Consider the following 19,793-nt stretch of genomic DNA (forward strand, 5'->3'; position numbering starts at 1 on the left):
TCCTTAGAATTGCAAGATTCACCAGATCTGTCTGGCAGTCCTGGGAATTCCAGATTTACTCTCATTTTACTGTTGTTTATGCTATAGAACTTGTTAAATATTAACAAGAGTACAAACAAGCGCTTCAGTGAGTGATTGGTCGGCATTTTAAGAGATGCTTAATGCTGTGGTAAATTGGAAGGACCCCATTTTACAACATAAAATAATAGATGCGGCTCCATCTTCAATTCGAGTGTGTCAGGGGAGCTCCTTTTCCCTTCCTCTTCTATTCAAATCAGAATTCTTTGAAGTTTAATAACATGGTGCATGTGGTGCATGTTAACATCTTTAATTTACTGTTTTCTCAGTAGTAAAGTTTGCATATGAGAACTATATCCACAGTATACATTAATCATTCAACTGATGGCTATCTGATAACGATCTTTAACTTTTTAAGCATGCTTAACTGAGAAATAGAAACTCTTCGTGGTTCAGTGGCTTTGGTCTTTTCCCATGGAAAATGTGTTCTGAACTCCTCCTGCCCCAGCCTCCAGTATCTGCATCTAACAGCATCTTGGCAGATTCTGCTGAACTTCAGAATTTCTTCCAGGTCCCCTGTTATATTTGTGTGCTGTTAAAAAATTACCTTTACTTTAAAGAGCATTAAATGATAAGTAGTAGAGTATATACTTTTACTCCAGTAGCTCCTTAAAACCCCATATCCCATGATGACTGCACTCATGTTTAAAGTAAGAATTTTTTTTAAATAGTCCTGTAATTTGAAACAGAATTATAGTTACCACTGTTGCTTCTTTTTGATCAGGGTAAGAATGTACACCCAGGCAACATAAAGTTCCATTCAGTCAGATTTCTAGATGTTATAGCTACAGTTTCTCTTAGTAATGCTGCAGGTTTTCTGATTTATCCTCTTTATTAAAAGTAGGATCATTGAGGATCCAGACCAACATCACACTAAATCAAGATACATTATTTCAAATCCCCATAACGTTGTTAATACTTACTAGGCCTATTATTTTACATCCAAGAATTATTACTATCTTGTAGAGTAAGCTAGTGTTCTAACACAGAGTAATACAGATTCTTGGTACACTCAGCTGTGCTTCCACCACAGAAGGAAGGAAGAAGAAGGAACAATAGGTCAGCCTAGTTGGTTTGTACCGTATAGAAGTAGCATTGCATAATGAGTCATTTAGGAGTTTTCCTGTCAGTGGTGACACAACAATATTTTAGCTGGGTACACAGAATTACTTTAGAGAATCAGCAGTTAAACAGGGTGACTGTTTGTTTATGAAAGTGTACAATTCCCATTTCAAATTAGGCTAAACAGTGAACACTGAGCTGAAGAAAATGGATCGTTACCCAGAGAATTTTTAGTAAACTGAAGATTGAAACAAATCATTAGACCACTTTGGTTCGCCAACTCTTGTTCTCTACTTCCCTTCCCATTATTACTGGTGATTTACCAACATATTGTATTTGAAATAGAAACTTTCTCCTTTCTGACTGGTTACCTCCTGATTCATTCAGTGTTATCAAAATGTATTGTCTGGAACCACAGTGGAAGACCCAGGCAAGAGAGAAAAGAGAGCACTTTTTTCAGGCGCAACATGCTAAGAATTAACAATGCTGTGAAAGGAAATACAGGAAAAACTACAAGATAGTTAAATGGGTTTCCACTCCCACCTCTGTCACTGAACCACTCTGTAACCTTTTGTAAATCACATAATCTTTGTTTCACAGCTTCCCCAACTGTGAAATGCAAACAGGGTAGTCTGGTAGCTACAATACTGGCCTGGAAGTCAGGTGACCTGTGTGACTGTTGGCAAGTCGCTTCATCTCTGTGCCTCAGTTTCCCTTCCTACCTTTTTACAATGGGGCCCTGATCTCAGGTGGAACCGCTAGACCTCTGTAAACAAGTAGTAATAATTCTAAAGCACTTGGAGCCACAGCATTAAATGCTAAGTAGTAGTATATGCTTTTGCTGTAATAACTCCTTAAAACCCCATATCCCATGATAACTGCACTCATTCAGAGAGCTATCTATTTCTCCTGGTGTACTGGTGAAACCACAGACTCTTCCAGTTTTAGATACGAGTGAACTGCAGGGGGAGGGCCATAGGGGGGTTGTTTTTTGTCTTTTTAATTTGTTACTATGAAAGGGATGCGGTCAACTTGACATTGTCAGTTAAAAAAAGGGAGTAGTTTCAGGTACTGCCATTGTTTGAGTTCGTCCATCAGTTTTTACAATCACATTTTCCTATTTTTATAAACATTTTCTCTCCCCTGTTCCAGTGCAAAAAGTCTGCACAAAGGAGGGGGAACTGTATTTAGTATTGTCTAGTATTCATTTAGTATTGCTAAATGCATAAAGTAAACTTACAGAAAAAGTAGAGAAATATTTTTTCTCCTATTTTTCAGTTCCAGTAATTCTACATCTTACATGTAAAAATTTGGTTTGAAAATTTGATATTTTTTTAGATGACAAACTTCCCATAAAATATACGAAGAGCAAGTTTGTATAAGTGAATCGACGTGATGTTGAAAATCCCATTTTGTGGAATCTGGATAAGCTGGTATTTTGCATCTCTGCGGGCAAAAAAATTAATAACTGGACTTGTTTCTAAAGTGGAACTGATTTCTAAGCTTCCTGTATAGTCTAATTGGTAGACTAGAAAAGGGTGTATTTTAATTATGAGAAGAAATTAAATCTAGACGTGAAACAATTTGGATAATATTTTCCGTGTTTGTCTTTTCAGATAATTAAACTCAAAGCAGAGGCTCGTCTTGATCTGCTAAAGCAGATAGGGGTGTCTGTTGATACATGGTTGAAGAGTGCAATGAATCAAGTGATGGAAGAACTGGAAAATGAACGCTGGGCAAGCCTTCCTGCGGTGAACAATAATGGCTCTTCACACCTGGTACTGTCTCCATTTTGTAACCTTGATCTCTTGTTTCCCTTTGAACCTTAGCTAATGTGCATCCTGGACACTGGTACATAGATCACAATTAATGCGGGATAAAACAGGAAGAGAGAAATTTGAGGAAGTGTAGCTGTTTGACAGCTAACGCTAGAAAACTTCAATATAACTTTTATGTACCTTGATTTCCCTATTGGATGTTTTATACCCATCTCACATGGGTGTTCAAGTTTAATCAATGGTGTATGATACTCTTTGGGATAATTGAATGAAAGGGAGCATTGATAAAATTTAGAAAACACCTAAATGATTTAAGAGCCAAAATCCTATTTTCAAACATGACTGAGGCACTTAATCTCTTAAATTCCACCGACTTTCACTAAGACTTGAACTCCTAAGTGCCTTTAAGTCCCTTTTGAAAGCGGGAGTTGGGCTCCAAAGTCATTAGATGCTTGTGAATATTTTACCATATGTCAATAGTTTAGCTACAAAGCAATTAAATCAGGACAATCCAAAAATACAAGAATAGGTTTGTATAGGCTATAATTAAGGCTACATTTATGTCATGGAGGTCATGGAAGTCACAGAATCCATGACTTCCAGAGACCTCCTTTCAGAGTAACAGCCGTGTTAGTCTGTATTCGCAAAAAGAAAAGGAGGACTTGTGGCACCTTAGAGACTAACCAATTTATTTGAGCATGAGCTTTCGTGAGCTACAGCTCACTTCATCGGATGCATACTGTGGAAACTGCAGAAGACATTATATACACAGAGACCATGAAACAATACCTCCTCCCACCCCACTCTCCTGCTGGTAACAGTCCTTTTGGTATGATGTCCATCTGCTTGACATTCTCTGCTTCAGCCCCAGGGGCTGCAGGACTCTGGAGCTGACAGCCAGTGGGGCCCTGGCAGGGTTCCAGCTACAGGTGACAGAGTCTTGAGGGGGCCCTCCTGAGGGTTCCAGCGACGGGCGACAGCCTCGCCCAAGGGTAAGGGGGACACCTCAGGCGAATGGCTGGGGGTGTCCCATTTTCTCTTTGGGAAATACGGTCACCCTGCAGCTCCTAGCCGCCGTGGGCAGAGGGGGAATCCCACAGCTCCCAGCCACCATGGTGTTGGGGGAAACCATGAAGCTGTAGCAGCAAAACTCACAGACAGGTCATGGCTTCCGTGAATTTTTGTTTATTGCCCGTGTCCTGTCCATGACTTTTACTAAAAATAATCATGACAAAATCTTAGCCTTAGCTATAATATACATCAAACTTTCCATTTTTTTATTGTCCACAGTTGTTTACAGAGTAGGCAAAGTAGGCCATAAAACACTTACTTGGATGTTCAACTTTGGAAGAGATTAATTTTTTGATCTAATTCAAGACGCAGGAAAAGTTAATAATTTTCTTTTCCCTCTCACCCTGCCCAAAGAATAATATGCTTCAAAATAAACACTGATAAAAATTGCCTAAACCAAGAAATCCTATTTAAAAAAACAGAACTAAAAAAGAGCTTTTAATCTTATTTTTCTTACATGGCATGCAATGCTGAGATGTCACCATTGGCAGTAAAACTAGCCAGTCTGTTGCTCTTCATTGGAAGCAGGCAAAAACAAAATTCCTGTAAGTTTAGTTAGTTTGCCTCAAACAGAATGTCAGATTTTATATATCCCCTTAGCATATGGCAAAGCACATAAAGTTCAAAGGCTTTTACAAACTTGGTCTCAATGGGGGAGGGGGCGCGTGTTAATTGCAGTGGGCAAATGCCTTTGCTATTTATGGTTAAATTCACACTTAATGTTTTTGACAACTACTTGGAGTATAAACAAAATCTTTTTGTGGTGGGAGGGTGGATTTGTAGTGTATGGCCTCATGCCTTTGAGGACAGGCTTTCCTTCCCTGGCAGCCCACAAGAAACAGGGCCTGCTCCGCCAGGATGCAGCATTTACACACACCCATCTCCTTACCACCTTTTCCTGGCTCTGTTGTATCTTTACCGTTTTCTTGTCAATGGTCAAGTATTCTGGTAGCAAACCCTCACAGATGAGTCTCTTGTTGGAAATTCAGAACGTTGTGTCTGTATCCACCTAGTTTCTGCACAAGAAGCAGAAATCCAGTGGAAGCCTTCTGAATTCACTCTCTGTGCATTGTGCTTTGTCTTCCAGAAAATATTGGACTTATACTCCAAACTTTATTCACAGTTATTTATACTACAGGCTATTTACAATCCTTGTTCTCACAACTCTGTCTCTGGGGCAGAGATTCCCAGGGATGATGTTACAATTAGAGACTCGAGTCTCACAAAATTCAGTGCCAGGTTTTAGACTTGCCAAGGCACAGGAGTGTTCTCATCCGGGTTTTGGTTTAGGCCCTTTCAAGCTATAATAGATGAGAATAGCTACATTGCTATGTTTAACTGTATTTTTTTCCCTTTCTTCTCCTTCTACCCCACCTCCTTCAACTTCCTGTTACAGAAACTGGATTCTTCCCAGTACCCTTCCTCTATCCAATCAGACACACAAACAGTTGGCTCCACATCTAAAGCTAGTGCCAGCCCCTTGCAAGCTGGCAGATGCTACAGCGTGGGAGGATAAAATGTAATTTCCATTTTCCCCCTTTACACATACACGCACCCTTGTGTATAAAGGATTGTATTGACCTTGGCAGGCCAGATGAGGACAGCCCATAGATGGTATTTCTTAAAGCTGTTACAGACATTACTTTGTTTACAATTATAAAAGTTTACTGCTCTGCTTTTCATATGAGATGCACTTTCACTTCACTCCCTAGAAGCAGGCAGTTTTTAATGTTAAGGATTCAACCTTCCACCTGTGCTTTGTCATGCATAGCTGAGCAAAATTTGTGTTCTTTGTGTCTGGTCTTGTGATGAGATCATTTGTTCACCCGAACTCTCAATGAATTGTCTCTTAATAAGTTATAAATAAGAAAATAGCATAGCTGAAATAGCTTGATATCTCAATATTTATTTAACCTGCTAAAAAGATACAATAGTGTAAAAAGCCTAAGGAATCAATGTCACCTCACATAGCCAGCTGTCTGTATTGTGTAATGTAGAAATGCACAGTTTGGGGGCAGAATACTAAATACTAAATAGAATACTAAATTTATTCTACTTAGGTGCCAGCTAAATCTTTTGTCATAATTTAGTGATTTAATGCCACCTGGAAAATGGGTTTGATACTGCTGTTCTGTATTAGTGTAATTGGGGTGATATAGTCTATTTATCCTATGAAAGAGGAAGAGAATGATGCCCGGTTTTGGTAGTCACTCATGACTCTCAACTCCGCTGAGATGGATAATAATCAAAACTAGTGTGCAGTTTAAAAAAAAACAAAACCAGAAAATAAAAACCAACAAACAAGCAAGCATGAGTGTACTTTCCAGGTGTCCGGTTAGCTGTAAACATGGAACTGTGATTGCTTGGATGATTGTAATGGGATAGTATCTTTCACCTTTTAGGTTCAAATTCAGCCCATGTTATCATCTGATAGTTTTTCAGCAGCCTGTGTGAAATGAGTCATGGTCTCAAGCCAGAGGTGCCCACATCACAGTTGCCACTGATGGACACCTTTGCAGTTTCAGCAGAGTTGTCAAAGGAGTGAGTGGATATGAAATCTCAACTCCTCTCACTCCTAGAAGTTGTTCATCCAAGTCAGAATAGAGGTGCATTGATGTGAAAGCTTTTTCTGCTGCTGATGGAGCTCTGTCTGTTCTGAGGATAAATAAAAGACTTCTAGATAGTAATTAAGTCACCAGCACTAAATCTGCCCAAATATATGTGTGTATATAGTTGAGACAAGATAATTAAATTATCTAACATACTGTCATGTAAATGATGCCCTGTTACTTTTTTTTATCTGATTTTATTCTTGTGTTGGGTTCAGTTTGTGTGCCTTTGGTGTTCCTGCTGCTGACATATTTACTGTGTTTACATTGTCATTCATTAGCAGATTTTGTAAAGAACAAAAAGCTATATAAATCAAATCATTAGGGATTCTGTATCTTGAATGTTGTTCCTCCTATTTGTGTTCTAGATCTCTACTTTTCAAATAGATTCTATTCAGGGGATTTTTGAATAGTCACACTGTCAACATTAAAATGTATTTTTCTTCTTTATATTCGAAAACCAGGACCAGATGTTTTATGAACAAGTATTTCGAAACATGATATGCTACTTTCCATGATGTTTCATATGACTCTCAGTTGCAGGTTCAGCAGTGGCTGCTTTGAGGGAGACCAGGCTTAACAAGTGACATTTGTAGGAACTGTGAAGAGCTTGAATTTACCTTAATCTACAAAATGTCAAATTAAAAAAGCCAATGTATTAACTAGATAGAATATTAAATACTTTTTGTCACAGCAGTCTCTGTTAACATTCAGTCAGAATGGATGCAAACTGGACTTCAGTGGAAAGGACCAGTCTAAATTCATATGAATTATGAAGCTATAATCCGGTCAAAATAATTAATACAGTGGATTTAGTTAGTGCACTACCTTGCTTCAAATATGGCTGAGGTAAAATGAGTTGGTTGCTCTCAGGCAAAGCCATAAACATCAGTCTGTATCACAAAATCACCACATCCTATGTCATTCTGCTCAGGCCATGACCAAGATTAGAATAGCAAGGATGTTGCAGGTGTGGCCTGAAGTGTTTTGGCAGAACTGATTTGGGAAGTCTGCACAGTAGCTGTCTGCCCTACACCTGGCTCTTTGCTGTGTGGCCTGCCTTCTTGCTTTCATGAGGGAGCACAAAATTCACTAAATTAAACAAATTAAAAAGAATAAATAAAAAGTTAAGAATTGTAAAATCTAGCAGTGTTGCCTTTGGTTTTGAAAGATGGTGTTTTTTTTTCATGAGGTAGAATGTTTATCCAGTGTTTAGTCCAGGCACAAAACCAAAGTACAGTGCGTGTCATCACTGCTCAAACTATGTTTTCAGAAACTTGTATTTTTTCCAGCCTATCCCCTTCTGCCTTTATTTAGCTTTTTATAAATACTTTTTATTTTAATTCTTCTTCCCCATCGACCTTTTTTCATATAAACTGTACTGAAAAACTGAAGAGATTACTTTGTCAGCAATACACTTGAAGGAAAGCTGGTGTTTTTGTCTGGTTTTGTTTTTTAAGTTTTAGCACTTCATTCTTAGTGCAGCTTCATTTTGTACCTTAAGGTCATAGGCTCATCGTTCTTTTAACAATGTGGTTCTTCAGTACATTGTTCTTTCACCATTAAACTTTATATGGTAATCTGAAGAATGGCTACTGTACTTTGGACTTGTCACTACTTCAACACCTCCACTTATCAGTACTCTTTTCTAAACGCTTGAGCCCTACATTCCACCAGTGTTCTTACAGTGAAGGTTTAGTGTATGTTTAAAACACAGGTGACTGCTCTTCAATTAAGAGATGCTGTTGAGTCCGACATAAATGTTATTTGATAACTTGCATTCTTTGCTTCCGGATATTTGCTCAAACAGATTACTACTTTCCTGAAGTTATTTGGAGAACAAGTATATTGATTTCTAGTGGTGGCATTTCTCCTTTGGTGTTTTTCCAAGATAGAAACTTAAATTGTAGCACTACTCAGTCACCAGCAGATTTGGAATCTAGAATTTCAAGTAGTTGGAATTACTATAGAACCTAAACCATTCATTTTACTATTGTTTTTTCATCTTTTTTATAATCCAATACAGTTACAAATTAATTTCTCTTAATAGCTTAATGCTGATGCAGAAAGGGAGGAAGGGGAAGAATTTGAAGACAGCATGGATGTTTTTGATGATAGTAGTTCCAGTCCTTCTGGAACTCTACGAAATTATCCACTGACCTGCAAAGTTGTTTATTCATATAAGGTTTGTATTTTTTTAAAATCTCAGTATCTTGTCAGTAGGTGAGTTATCACAGAAACATATAATAAACTTTATAATAATGATGTCTGTGGGAGTTTGCCCGAGGAAGGACCTCAAGAGTTAGCCCAGTAATAATACACATTAAATGAGTAAAGTCATAGCAATACTATAAATGTATTACTGTAAAAGTTAATAAACTTTTAGCAAGCTTAATAAAGTTGTTAACCACATCTAGGCTCCAGTTCAGCAAGGTACTTAGATTCATCTAACTTTAAGTGTGTAGGTAGTCCCATTAACTTCATTGGGCCTACTCACATGCTTAATGTTAGACACATGTATGCAGTCTTTCACATAGTGTCTTTTGTACCAATGAATCACTAAACGTTTTAGTAATAAATTTTACAGAATTAAATAGGCATGAGCACAGTAGGTGTACTGGTCTTGGACAGACTTGCTCTCCTTGACTGAAAAACTCACTTATAAATATCAGTAAGAGAATAGAAAAACCCTTATTAACATGTTTTCAAAGGCTTTAAAAAAAAAGAAAAATCCAGGACATACTTTATATTTTTTTTTTTTAAATTAGTGTAAAAAAATACTGAGGATGACAGTTTCCCTTTAAATTTCTGATTTCTGTGATGGGCACATACCTGGCAAGTAACATTCTTCATTTGTATATGACTTTTGTACATTCCAGGCTTCTCAGCCAGATGAACTGACCATTGAGGAACATGAGGTATTGGAAGTGATTGAAGATGGAGACATGGAAGACTGGGTAAAGGTATAATTTTCCTTGCTCATTTTCCTTCCTTTATAGCATTTTGAAAGGGGACTGGAAGATCTGTTTTTGTTTCTCATTATGGTCTTTTACAGCAGCATGCAAAAACTTAATACATTTTCATCCGATTTACTTACAGGCACGAAATAAAGCAGGCCAAGTGGGTTATGTGCCAGAGAAGTATCTGCAGTTCCCAACATCCAACAGTCTGTTGAGTATGCTGCAATCACTTGCGGCGTTGGATAGTCGGTCACACACCTCAAATAATTCAGCTGAAGCTGAGCTAGTCTCAGGAAGCCTAAATGGAGACTCCAGCGGTAAATACTAATAAATAAAACATGCCTGTCAGTTTTATTCTTGATAATGTTCTTTTGCTCTATATGAATGGTATGCCCGTGGATTGGGGCAGGTATCTCCTTACCCAAGGGCAACCATTCGCATAGTACCCGTGTCCATGTCTAGAATCTACCAGATGTGTCTAGCTATGTCTCTGAAGGCTCTGATTGTCAACATTAGTCACACTAAAGTAAAACTAAAGTCCTTTTCAGTTTAGCAAAGATGTATACTGTGCATTTTTAAAAAATGTAGCTCATTCTGATTACAATCCCTTTCGTCTCCCAATCTAGTCTGTTTTGTAAAAGCACTTTATGATTATGAGAGCCAGACGGATGACGAGCTGTCCTTCCCAGAAGGAGCAATCATCCGTATCTTGAACAAGGAGAACCAGGATGATGATGGCTTCTGGGAGGGGGAATTCAATGGTCGTGTTGGGGTTTTCCCCTCTGTGTTAGTGGAAGAACTTACAGCCTCAGAAAATGGAGAGACGCAGTGGACTGGAGATATTCAGGTATGTGAAAAATGAAGCATGGCCTTGGTTTGCTAGTGTTCTGCATTACCACACAGGGGACCCAAGCATTTCTGTATAGTATCCTCTTCTCTCCATTAGTGAAGAGCTTTGACAAGCTCCAGTGTCTTTCTTGTTGGAGGATGGTGGCTACTATAAGGACGTGGGATTCAAAGCAAGGGAAAGGGGAGAGGGCTGCAGGGACCCTCCTCCCCATTCCCTTAAAAAAAAAATTAACTGCTTTCCTTTATTGTGTGACCCAATATAATATTCATCAAATGCTGTATTGTGGCAACCATAAGAGATCTGTGCACAGAATAAAGGGATGGTTAGAGGAGAAGGGAAATGAACCAAGGAGGAAATTCTCAATCTCCTTCCTGTAATTAATTTGTGGAGTAGTTCGAGAGATCAAACAGACCCTGGCAAAAACAATCTTATCAGCTCAGACAATCATATTTTAATGCTTTCGTAACTAAAGCGGTACAATACTTTCACAAAGTTTTAGAGGGCAAAACATTCAGCTGTAGGATTTTAACAAGTACATCCTCAGCTTAGTGCAATATTATGATCTAAAAATAGACACTAATTGATGTTGTATTTAACCAATTTATATCATAATAAAGAATCAACTCTTATTTACAGAAACAGTGTTGCTAGAAATCAGAATTCAGTGCCTTCACCAGAGGGTAATTTATCTAGTGCTTTTTATTGGTTCTCTTTGAGAAGTGACCATATAAATTGACAGGAGAAATAAGTTGTGACAAGCTGCTGGGGATACCCTGAGCTGTGAGACACATGCTATCTCTCTCAGCCTCAGCAGGTGGGAGCTTTGCTGCAGCTATGCAGTGAGACAACAACTCCCGACACACCAGCTTGTCTGCCTTGCCAGCAAACTCCTCAGGGCTCTCCCAGCCCAAACCTTGCCTAGCAGGTAACAGCCAGTGAACTCCAGCCCCTGAGTTCCTCAGAGATGTCTCTCTGCAATGCACAGCCCATACGAGTGTACATTCACAGAACATTTTAAAGGAGCTGCCAACTTAATGAGACAGAAACAGCAGTTTGTTATCTTGACCAGAGTTAACAATCACTTCAGTTCAATCAAAACACACTGGGTTTGTTTAGATAAAAAGTAAAACAAAAAGCTGTTTTAAGTGAGTTCAAGTACAAGGGATAAAAGGCGAAAGGGTTATAAACAAACAAAAGTAAAAATACGCTTTTTAATGGCTAGGATCTATCTTAACAAGCTTTACAGTCTTTGTTCAAAGTAGTTTCCTCACTAATCTTCTTTTTCCAGCAATGGCTGACTAGCTCTCACTCAGGAGCACCACAGGGTCCAAGGCTGTGGTTTTCCTTGTCTGCTCAGATGAAGGATAATTTAGGGGTTCTCTGCCCCCTCTTTATAGTCCAGTAAACCTTTGAAAAATATTGCTCTAAAAGTTCATTGACCCTGCTTCAAGAGGTAGGAAGGGTTCCTGGGAGTGCAGTCTCCCTCCCCTGCTGAGATTAGGTGATCACTTTTTCCCCACTTGCTCTTGTGATGGTTTTGTTTGCCTGGCATACAAATGTGCTTTTCTTTGTCTTTGGTCACACCTTGCTCAATGTACATGGGAGACACATTCAAGTGGACAGAACCATAGTCCTTTGTCTGGAAAAAAATTTTATCAACTCCCCTTGGCATTCCTGGTTTAAACACAGTTTAGTCATAGTTGCAACATATCTGTATAATCCTTTTTTGGTTGTCCATACATCTATAATGCAAGAATATTGATGATCAGTGACACATTACATGACATCTTTTAGATACAGATTATAAGGATAAGTGAGTAGGGGTATACTGAGTTGGTCAACCCAGCCTAAATTCACTGGTAGATACCTGGGAGCCCCTTGCCTTCTGGCACAGGGATGCTCTTAGAGTCAGCTACGACTTATTTCTCCAGATGGAGCCATGCAAGAGCTTGGCAGAATCAGACATAAACATGTCAAAATGCAGGCTGTGTTGCAATTTGGTAGGAGTTGCAGGTTTTATACAAGCAATTTTTTTCCTAGCTTGTGATAGTCATTAAAAAGACAACGGTAATATGTTCTAGACAAATGGGTAATGAAATCCTGCTTTCCTCCATACCACCCCCTGTGCTTGGAACAGTCTCCCAATATTAAAAAGCTCCCTCCTCCTCCTCCTCCTCCTCACCTGTTGCGAGAAGCTTATCAGCAATAATGTTTGTTCACTGCAATGTGCCCACTGTTCTTTCAAATTATAAGCAGTGTGTGGTAGGGTTTAGCATAGCTAAAGAGGATGGCTCTAGACTGTTCTCAATGGTATCAGATGACAGAACGAGGAGTAATGGTCTCAAGCTGCAGTGGGGGAGGTTTAGATTGGATATTAGGAAAAACTTTTTCACTATGAGGGTGGTGAAACACTGGAATGCGTTACCTAGGGAGGTGGTAGAATCTCCTTCCTTAGAGGTTTTTAAGGTCAGGCTTGACAAAGCCCTGGCTGGGATGATTTAACTGGGAATTGGTCCTGCTTTGAGCAGGGGGTTGGACTAGATGACCTTCTGGGGTCCCTTCCAACCCTTATATTCTATGATTCTATGATTCTACCTGTTGTAAAGCATCGGATGCCATTACAATGCTATAGAAAACTAACTTCTACTTCTTACTGATGCCTTATTGCAGTAAAGTGCGTGAGTTTCATTATTCCTACTTTTTGTTCCTCTCTGCATTTAAATGACTTACATGCTGTCAAGCAATCATAAAATTCATGATCATGAACATTTTTTGTGGAGGTGTATTTGGCAAGATGTGCTCAGTAGGATGATATGTTTTTAAAACAACCTTCAAACAAAACCTGTCTAGATTACAACTGCTGGGGAAATGAGGAAAAATCTGCTCGGAATGGCCACCTGTGATTTTTTTTTTTATCACTGTATTATATCCTCTCTCTTCTCCCCAAATACAGCTGATAAGCACTTTTATCTGACAGATACACTGGTATCCCAATTGCTTTCATCTAGTGAGAAGTTGTATCAGTTAGTGAGTATATACCTGTGTATTCATTGAACTTGCTGAAGAATGAATCTCTGCAGCATCTCTTTTCCTCTGTAACACAGATATCCCCAAAGCCTCACAATTCCCTTCCACTCTTGCCGCTGTATGACCAGCCACCGATTAGTCCCTACCATAGTCCTGATAAGAGAGGCTCACAGTACTTCCCTAGGTCACCATCAACTAACGGTAAGAGATTTTTTGCTAGTACAAGAAACGTTATATCCAAATGTTTGTTTTAATTAACATTTCAGATTGCAGTGGAAACATTTTCTTTTCACAATATTCAGCTCGTTCAGTAACACACACAATGTGTTTTTATTGTTCACTCTTTCAGAAAATAGTTTCAGCTCAGATTCTCCTGGATTCTCACAGCCTCCACGACCTGCTCCTGAAGCCTCATATGGCAAACTGCGACCTGTAAGCTTCAAGTGTTGCTGAGTTTAGCGGTGTGGTAATATTATATAAAGTAGGCCAGATCCTCAGATGATACAAATCAGCATAGCGCCATTGAAGCCAGTGGAACTATGTTGATACCCCAGCTGAGAATCTGGGCCACCATATTCTTCACATCCTATTATAAATCCTATCTGTCAGATTAATAAATATGCAAACATATTATCCCCAGAAAAAAAATATCCAAAGGAAGGCTTGTGCACATGTTGTGGAGTGGAACACAGACGTGTCAAAAAGCTACATGATGTGTATGACAGCCAGTTAGATAAGTAAATAGCACAATAAAACAAAGCTGCACCTAGTTACACAATGGGTCATTATGTGTTTAACGATGACCTTGGATCTTATTAATAATTCACTTTCTGCCTTATCTGAGTGTTGATATCTGCCTTCCTAAACTCAGTAGCTGTGCACCTAGATAATTAGACTTTGAATCATGGAAACCAAAATCAGAGGTTTTCAGATCTACAATAATAATAATAAAAAAAAATAGATGCTAGTGTTAATCTTATACTGCTACTTCAAGCACTGGAGGGCTGTTTCCATTTTTCCTTAGCCAGTACTCTCTCTCCACGAGTAATAACCTAGAGTCTGTGCATCAGAGTGTAATATATAAATAATAGCATTAAAAGACTGAAAAGGATAGATGCAGGAGCAGCTCGGTCCTGTACTTTGTACACATGTTTTTCAGAGATTTTGTGTTGCAAACCACAAAAAGTGTTTGGCAGAAAAATCTGTTTGCCAGCAGTCTGTCTCAGCATGTGGCCCTGTAGGCGCCTTTACATCAGGGTTAAGCTCATTTGTAACCCCCCCATGGGTCCTCTGATGAGGAGCTCCTCATACTAAGATCTAATATGTTTTGAGACGTCTGTGCTACCTACAAAGAGATTTTGCCAAACGAGGAAGGAGGGAATTTATTAACTAAAAAATTCAAAATCCATATGTTGGGATTACTTTGAAATCAAGAGATTTGGGGGTTTTAAAGTTATAAATCAAGCCACAGTTAAGTTTAGACAGTCATATTTTCATAGCATTTTTGATGACCAGTGAGGTTACAGACAATAATGTCTTTAGGATTTCCACCCTTCTGTACAATTTAACTTTTTAGCATATGGAATTGTGGCTTCTTGACTATGGTTTTATGCCAGCATTTTCTAAATTGGGTACCTAAATCCATATTGTCAAAGGTAACAAGCACCCACAATTCCAAGTGAGTGGGTTATATGCATAAACCAAATGTGTTGCACAGTTTAGTGGTTTGCCATTATCCACTAGAGACACGGGATCAAAATAGCACTGTCTCATTAAGAACTTCAGTATTTAAGAAACAGATCTTCTCTGACCAGCTTCTTCACATCAACTCACTCCCACTGATAAAATTACTGGGTCTTTCCTATTCCATGTTGTAGATTTTCCGCATCACACTAGTGGGCTGTACTTTTGTTGCACGGCATCTTTGCTGCTGGCAGTCTGCCTGAGACAGCATTGTAGTGTAATGCCTCAGTAAACAAATGTTTTGAAGCAGCATTAAAATTTAAATACCCTTCTTTTAATCAAAATTTGAAGCGAGGTATATTACTGACAGCCAGTCGTAATCTTCCACTTCTCTCCAGCGTTGTGAAGCCATTTTGTGTTCTCTGCAGTTCTTGTTTTACATGGTAGTAATGATATTGAAGCCATTTTGAGAGCATGTGATAAAATGCATTAACGTTTACCATAATGCTCTCAGAAGAGCTGTAGTAAGTTTATTAATGTGGTAGAGAATCAAAAGGACGTGTCGTTGGAGTTAAAAGAACTCCAAAAAAGATAGGATGGTTTCATAAGCTGTCTGTTGAGTCTAAAAGCTCACACACAATATGAAATCAATGAAAAGATACAATTTTTCCTTTTAAAAAAATTACTGTTAAAGCAAAAGTTCATTAAACAACAAAAAAATCTATATTTTAACTAGTAACTGACTAGATATAAGTAAGCTGCTTATTGCAGCAAGAAGTTCTGTTATCCTCACGATCCACGCAAGCTCCATTCTTTTGATCTGTGGTGTCACCTGATCCCTGCAATAGAATTACAAGTTTGTTATTCAAACTGGATTTATTTATTGACTCTGAACCACACTGTAGTACAGAGTGACTATTCCCCGTTGCATGTTTATGGTATCGGGGCTGTTAATCATTCTTGAATAATAAAAGTTTATAATCAAAACAGTGACAGCTGGAACAGTTCTAGGACAGATATCAGTGATGGCCTCATTGCATGGGCCAGATCCTCAGCTGGTGTAAATAGGTGGAGCCTCATTGACTTAAATAGAGGTACACCTGTTGACACCAGCTTGAGGGTCTGGCCCAGTGTTTCTGTTTTTAGTCTACATAAGCCATGGAACTTCACGTATATAGTGTTGTAGCCGTGTTGGTCCCAGAAGTTGATTCAATAAAAGATAGTATCTCACCCACCTTACAAAACTTCATAATAAGTCTTCTGATAGTTACAGGTGTGTGTTGCTCATTTCAGGTACGAGCTGCTCCTCCGCCCCCTACACACCATCACAGGACGACGGAGAAGATGGAGGATGTGGAAATTACTCTGGTATAGTGATTGGACTAGTGAAGTGGTGGTGCTACAATCAAGGCCAAATGTGGTGTTTGGTCAATCTTCTTTTTAGGCACCTTTGCATGATGAAGACTTTTCATAGAGCAAGAAGTGGGGAGGATTATAGGTGGCAGTGACATGGTGGATTCCTTCCCTCAGTCATGAATATTTTGTGCCTTTTTTGTTTTTATATACATCATCCTTCCTCCCTTAGCACAAACCAAGATGGGCCAAACGGTGAGCAGAGGAATGTGTTGGAGCAGGTTTCTCTTTTGGCTACAGATGGTCAGTTTTTATATGGAGGACTAGGAGAGAGCCTCATTCATGCAATTTAGTCACAGCACACTTATACCATGTGCATTAGTACAGTATATTACTGTTGCTGTAGGAACGTGTTAAAGGTTTTCAATTCAGCTAGCATTATGTGTCTGATTAAATAGTAATCAGATTTTATGGAATAAAAAAGGGAACAAAAGAATAGGTTTAAGAAGAGGCTGGCTCCTCTTTCGTCCCCACAAAGAAGGAAAAAAAAGGAAAATAATCTTACAGATAAGGAAAAGTGCTGCAGATCATATGGCATTAATTGCATTAATGCACACCTCTTCGATAATTAAAAAACAGAACAAAATAGTCTTTGTATTAATATTTATGCACTTCATTTAGTAATCGCGTATCTAATCCGGAGGTGCTGAATTAGTAGCAACATCTTGTTCTATAGCATAAACCAACCAGTAGAAAAGTGACGTTTTGTCTAGATCTGGAAATTGAGCTTCATTTTTTTTCTTAGCAGATTTTTTTTTAGTAGATGGGTCACTTTTATCCCAGTTATTGCCGTGTACTTTATTATCAGCATTATCAGTATATCTTTGCCATCAAAACATCTGGCTAGAGTTAGAAGTGTCATTCAGAATACTTACATGCATTATTTAGTGTCCACTTTGGATAGTCCCATTGTATTTCTCCATGCAAAGCCCATTGACTAGCCAAGACCAGAGAACCAGGAAATCCATGGCCTACTCCAGTCCTTCAGAAACCATCTTTAGGGGTGAAAGGAGTAGAGGAGATTAAGAACTTTTATACAAGATACAGGAAGTACAAGGACTTCAAGGGTAATTTCCCACCAGGTTTCTCTAAGAAAGGAACTGTTGATATTTTAGAAAAAATGGGGTGGTTTGTGTTGCAACATGAATAAAAATGGTTAAGGAGAGGAGGGGAGCCCTTCATCCTAGGGGGAAATGGTTGTTTCTCTAAATATGATAATTAAACTGTTTTGAAAATCGCAATACCCAGAGGGTCAAAACTTCAGTGAAAAACCATCGACAAAACATTTAAGAGCTATTATATGGGTTATAATGAATGCACTTTTGTGTATTCCTATTTTTCCTAAGCCAGTAAATTGTCTACATTAAGTTAACTTACAAGGGCCTTTTTTTTGTTTTTGAGGCTGCATTTACGAAATCATTTTACAACATTTTATCATAAACTTTGCACATACTTGTAAATCACAACCCAGGCTGGGTATCTGAAACATTAGTATTTGCCAATCTCTTCTCCCAGTGGGATGTTAGCTAAGAGCAGAGCTGTTTGAAGTAAAATGTCATCGGTCAGTCATGAAATCTGTGACTGTCCATTGAAGATTCTTTTCCATGTTTTTCATTCTTTTGCATCTCTCGTCCTGTTGATCTGTTTGAGGTCTTTTTATGTGTTTATCAAACTTATTCTTAAGTTTACAAAAAAAGTTTTTTAAAAGATTTAACTGTTGGCAAAAAATTTTAAAAGCTTCAAGATGCAGAAGAAAAGCAAGTATTGCCATAATGTTAATGTTCAGTTTTCTTGGCCAGTTTTTCTGTGTCCTTCATACCCGGACTTTCAAAATTCAGAAAGTGTTATATTAAATATCTTTAGTTGTATTTTAAAATATTTTCTGTAAGAGCTGCTAATTTTATTTAAAAAAAATAAAAGTTGTAAAAATATGCCTCCTTTTTAACTATGACTTCTTCATACAGGGCATGTATTCGACGCATCACCATGTACAGTGTCAATACACTGAAAGCATAGGTGCAAATGCTTTCTTTATATTGGCTGTAAAAAGTTTGTATTTATTATGTATAAAATGTTGAATAATAAAAAAGTGAAATTAAACCCATGTGTGTTTCTTGGTACACAGCTCTGTTACAAAAATGGCAAACTCATACAGAAGATTTACTCCAGATTTACACCAGTAACTGAGAGCAGAATTTCACTGATGATATGATGGGAAACATCTTCTCATGCAAGGGATTATTTTGTTTCTTGGTTTATTTTTAATCTGTCACTCTCTTACCAAGACATTTAAGTCCTGGTTCAGCAAAGCACTTGCATGTGTGCTTAAATCCATCTCTATTCAGCAGAACACACAAGCTTAAAGTTAAATGACTTCATAGGGATTTAAGAATATGCTTAAGTGCTTTGCTGAATAGGGATGGATTTAGGCACATGTGTAACTTTTAAGTGCTTTAGTTAATCAAGGCCTTATAGGATAGCCACACTTCTGGCCAGACTTGGCCCAAAACCATTAAAAATCAGCCCGTCCCTTCCCATTCTTACTTGCTAAGCCCTGATACCTGGGTTATTTACCCCTGCAGCAGCTGATAGCATCGCTAGTTCCTAAAGCAGCATAAAGAATGCTGCTCCTTCCAGCCCAGGGCGTTAGTGATAACATCTACTGTTGCAGGTGAAACATTGGGCCTGGATCTTAGGAAGTAATGTGTCTGTCAGTTCATCTGTCAACTAACAAATTCTGGCGCCATTCCCATCAGGTATTGAGCACTTTGCCAGAACTAGGCCATTGTTCCCAGAACTAGACTGATATCACTGATCCTTAGATAAATAAGCAGGTGAACAATTCTTTGCTCAGCTGGTGCTCATTCCATAAGACACATAGTGGGAGAAATCAGCAATTTGCCAAATGTTGAAGAACAAAACTGCTAAGAAATGTTATGTTTGCTTTCAAGCTTCTGAAAGAGTATTAATGTACCAAGAGTGGTGAGTCAGTAAAAAAAAAAAATTCTATTAAAATGATCGCTGGGTGTCCTTTATCAGGAGAGAAAGTGTTACAACTATTGTCAAATACATTTGTCCTGTAATAGAATGACATGGTGTATATGTTTGTGAGAACAGTATAAATTCCTCTCTACCACAGCCCTGTCCTCATCTTTTGGATTTCTCTATGCCATAAGAATAGCCATACTGTGCAGACCAATGGTCCATTTAGGCCAGTGTCCTGTCTTTGACAATGGCCAATGCCAGGTGCTTCAGAGGGAAT

At 38.5% G+C, this 19,793-nt stretch overlaps 1 protein-coding gene across 6 annotated transcripts in view; it reads left to right on the plus strand.

Annotated features, from left to right (window-relative positions):
- Positions 1 to 18,631, plus strand: part of FCHSD2 (FCH and double SH3 domains 2) — a 237,187-nt gene extending 218,556 nt beyond the window's left edge. For 5 of the 6 annotated variants that reach the window (XM_048839692.2, XM_048839709.2, XM_075126064.1 and 2 more), the window contains 8 exons: positions 2,757 to 2,918; positions 8,649 to 8,783; positions 9,478 to 9,561; positions 9,698 to 9,875; positions 10,185 to 10,405; positions 13,513 to 13,636; positions 13,785 to 13,867; positions 16,412 to 18,631. In XM_048839692.2, coding sequence (XP_048695649.1) covers positions 2,757 to 2,918; positions 8,649 to 8,783; positions 9,478 to 9,561; positions 9,698 to 9,875; positions 10,185 to 10,405; positions 13,513 to 13,636; positions 13,785 to 13,867; positions 16,412 to 16,492 — 1,068 coding nt within the window. In that variant the 3' untranslated portion in view covers positions 16,493 to 18,631. The remainder of the gene's footprint in view (positions 1 to 2,756; positions 2,919 to 8,648; positions 8,784 to 9,477; positions 9,562 to 9,697; positions 9,876 to 10,184; positions 10,406 to 13,512; positions 13,637 to 13,784; positions 13,868 to 16,411) is intronic. The other variant, XM_075126068.1, reaches the window with a different exon arrangement.
- The last annotated feature ends 1,162 nt before the right edge of the window (positions 18,632 to 19,793 follow it).

The sequence above is a fragment of the Caretta caretta genome, chromosome 1 (genome assembly GCF_965140235.1).
Source record: "Caretta caretta isolate rCarCar2 chromosome 1, rCarCar1.hap1, whole genome shotgun sequence".
NCBI classification, from domain to species: domain Eukaryota; kingdom Metazoa; phylum Chordata; order Testudines; family Cheloniidae; genus Caretta; species Caretta caretta.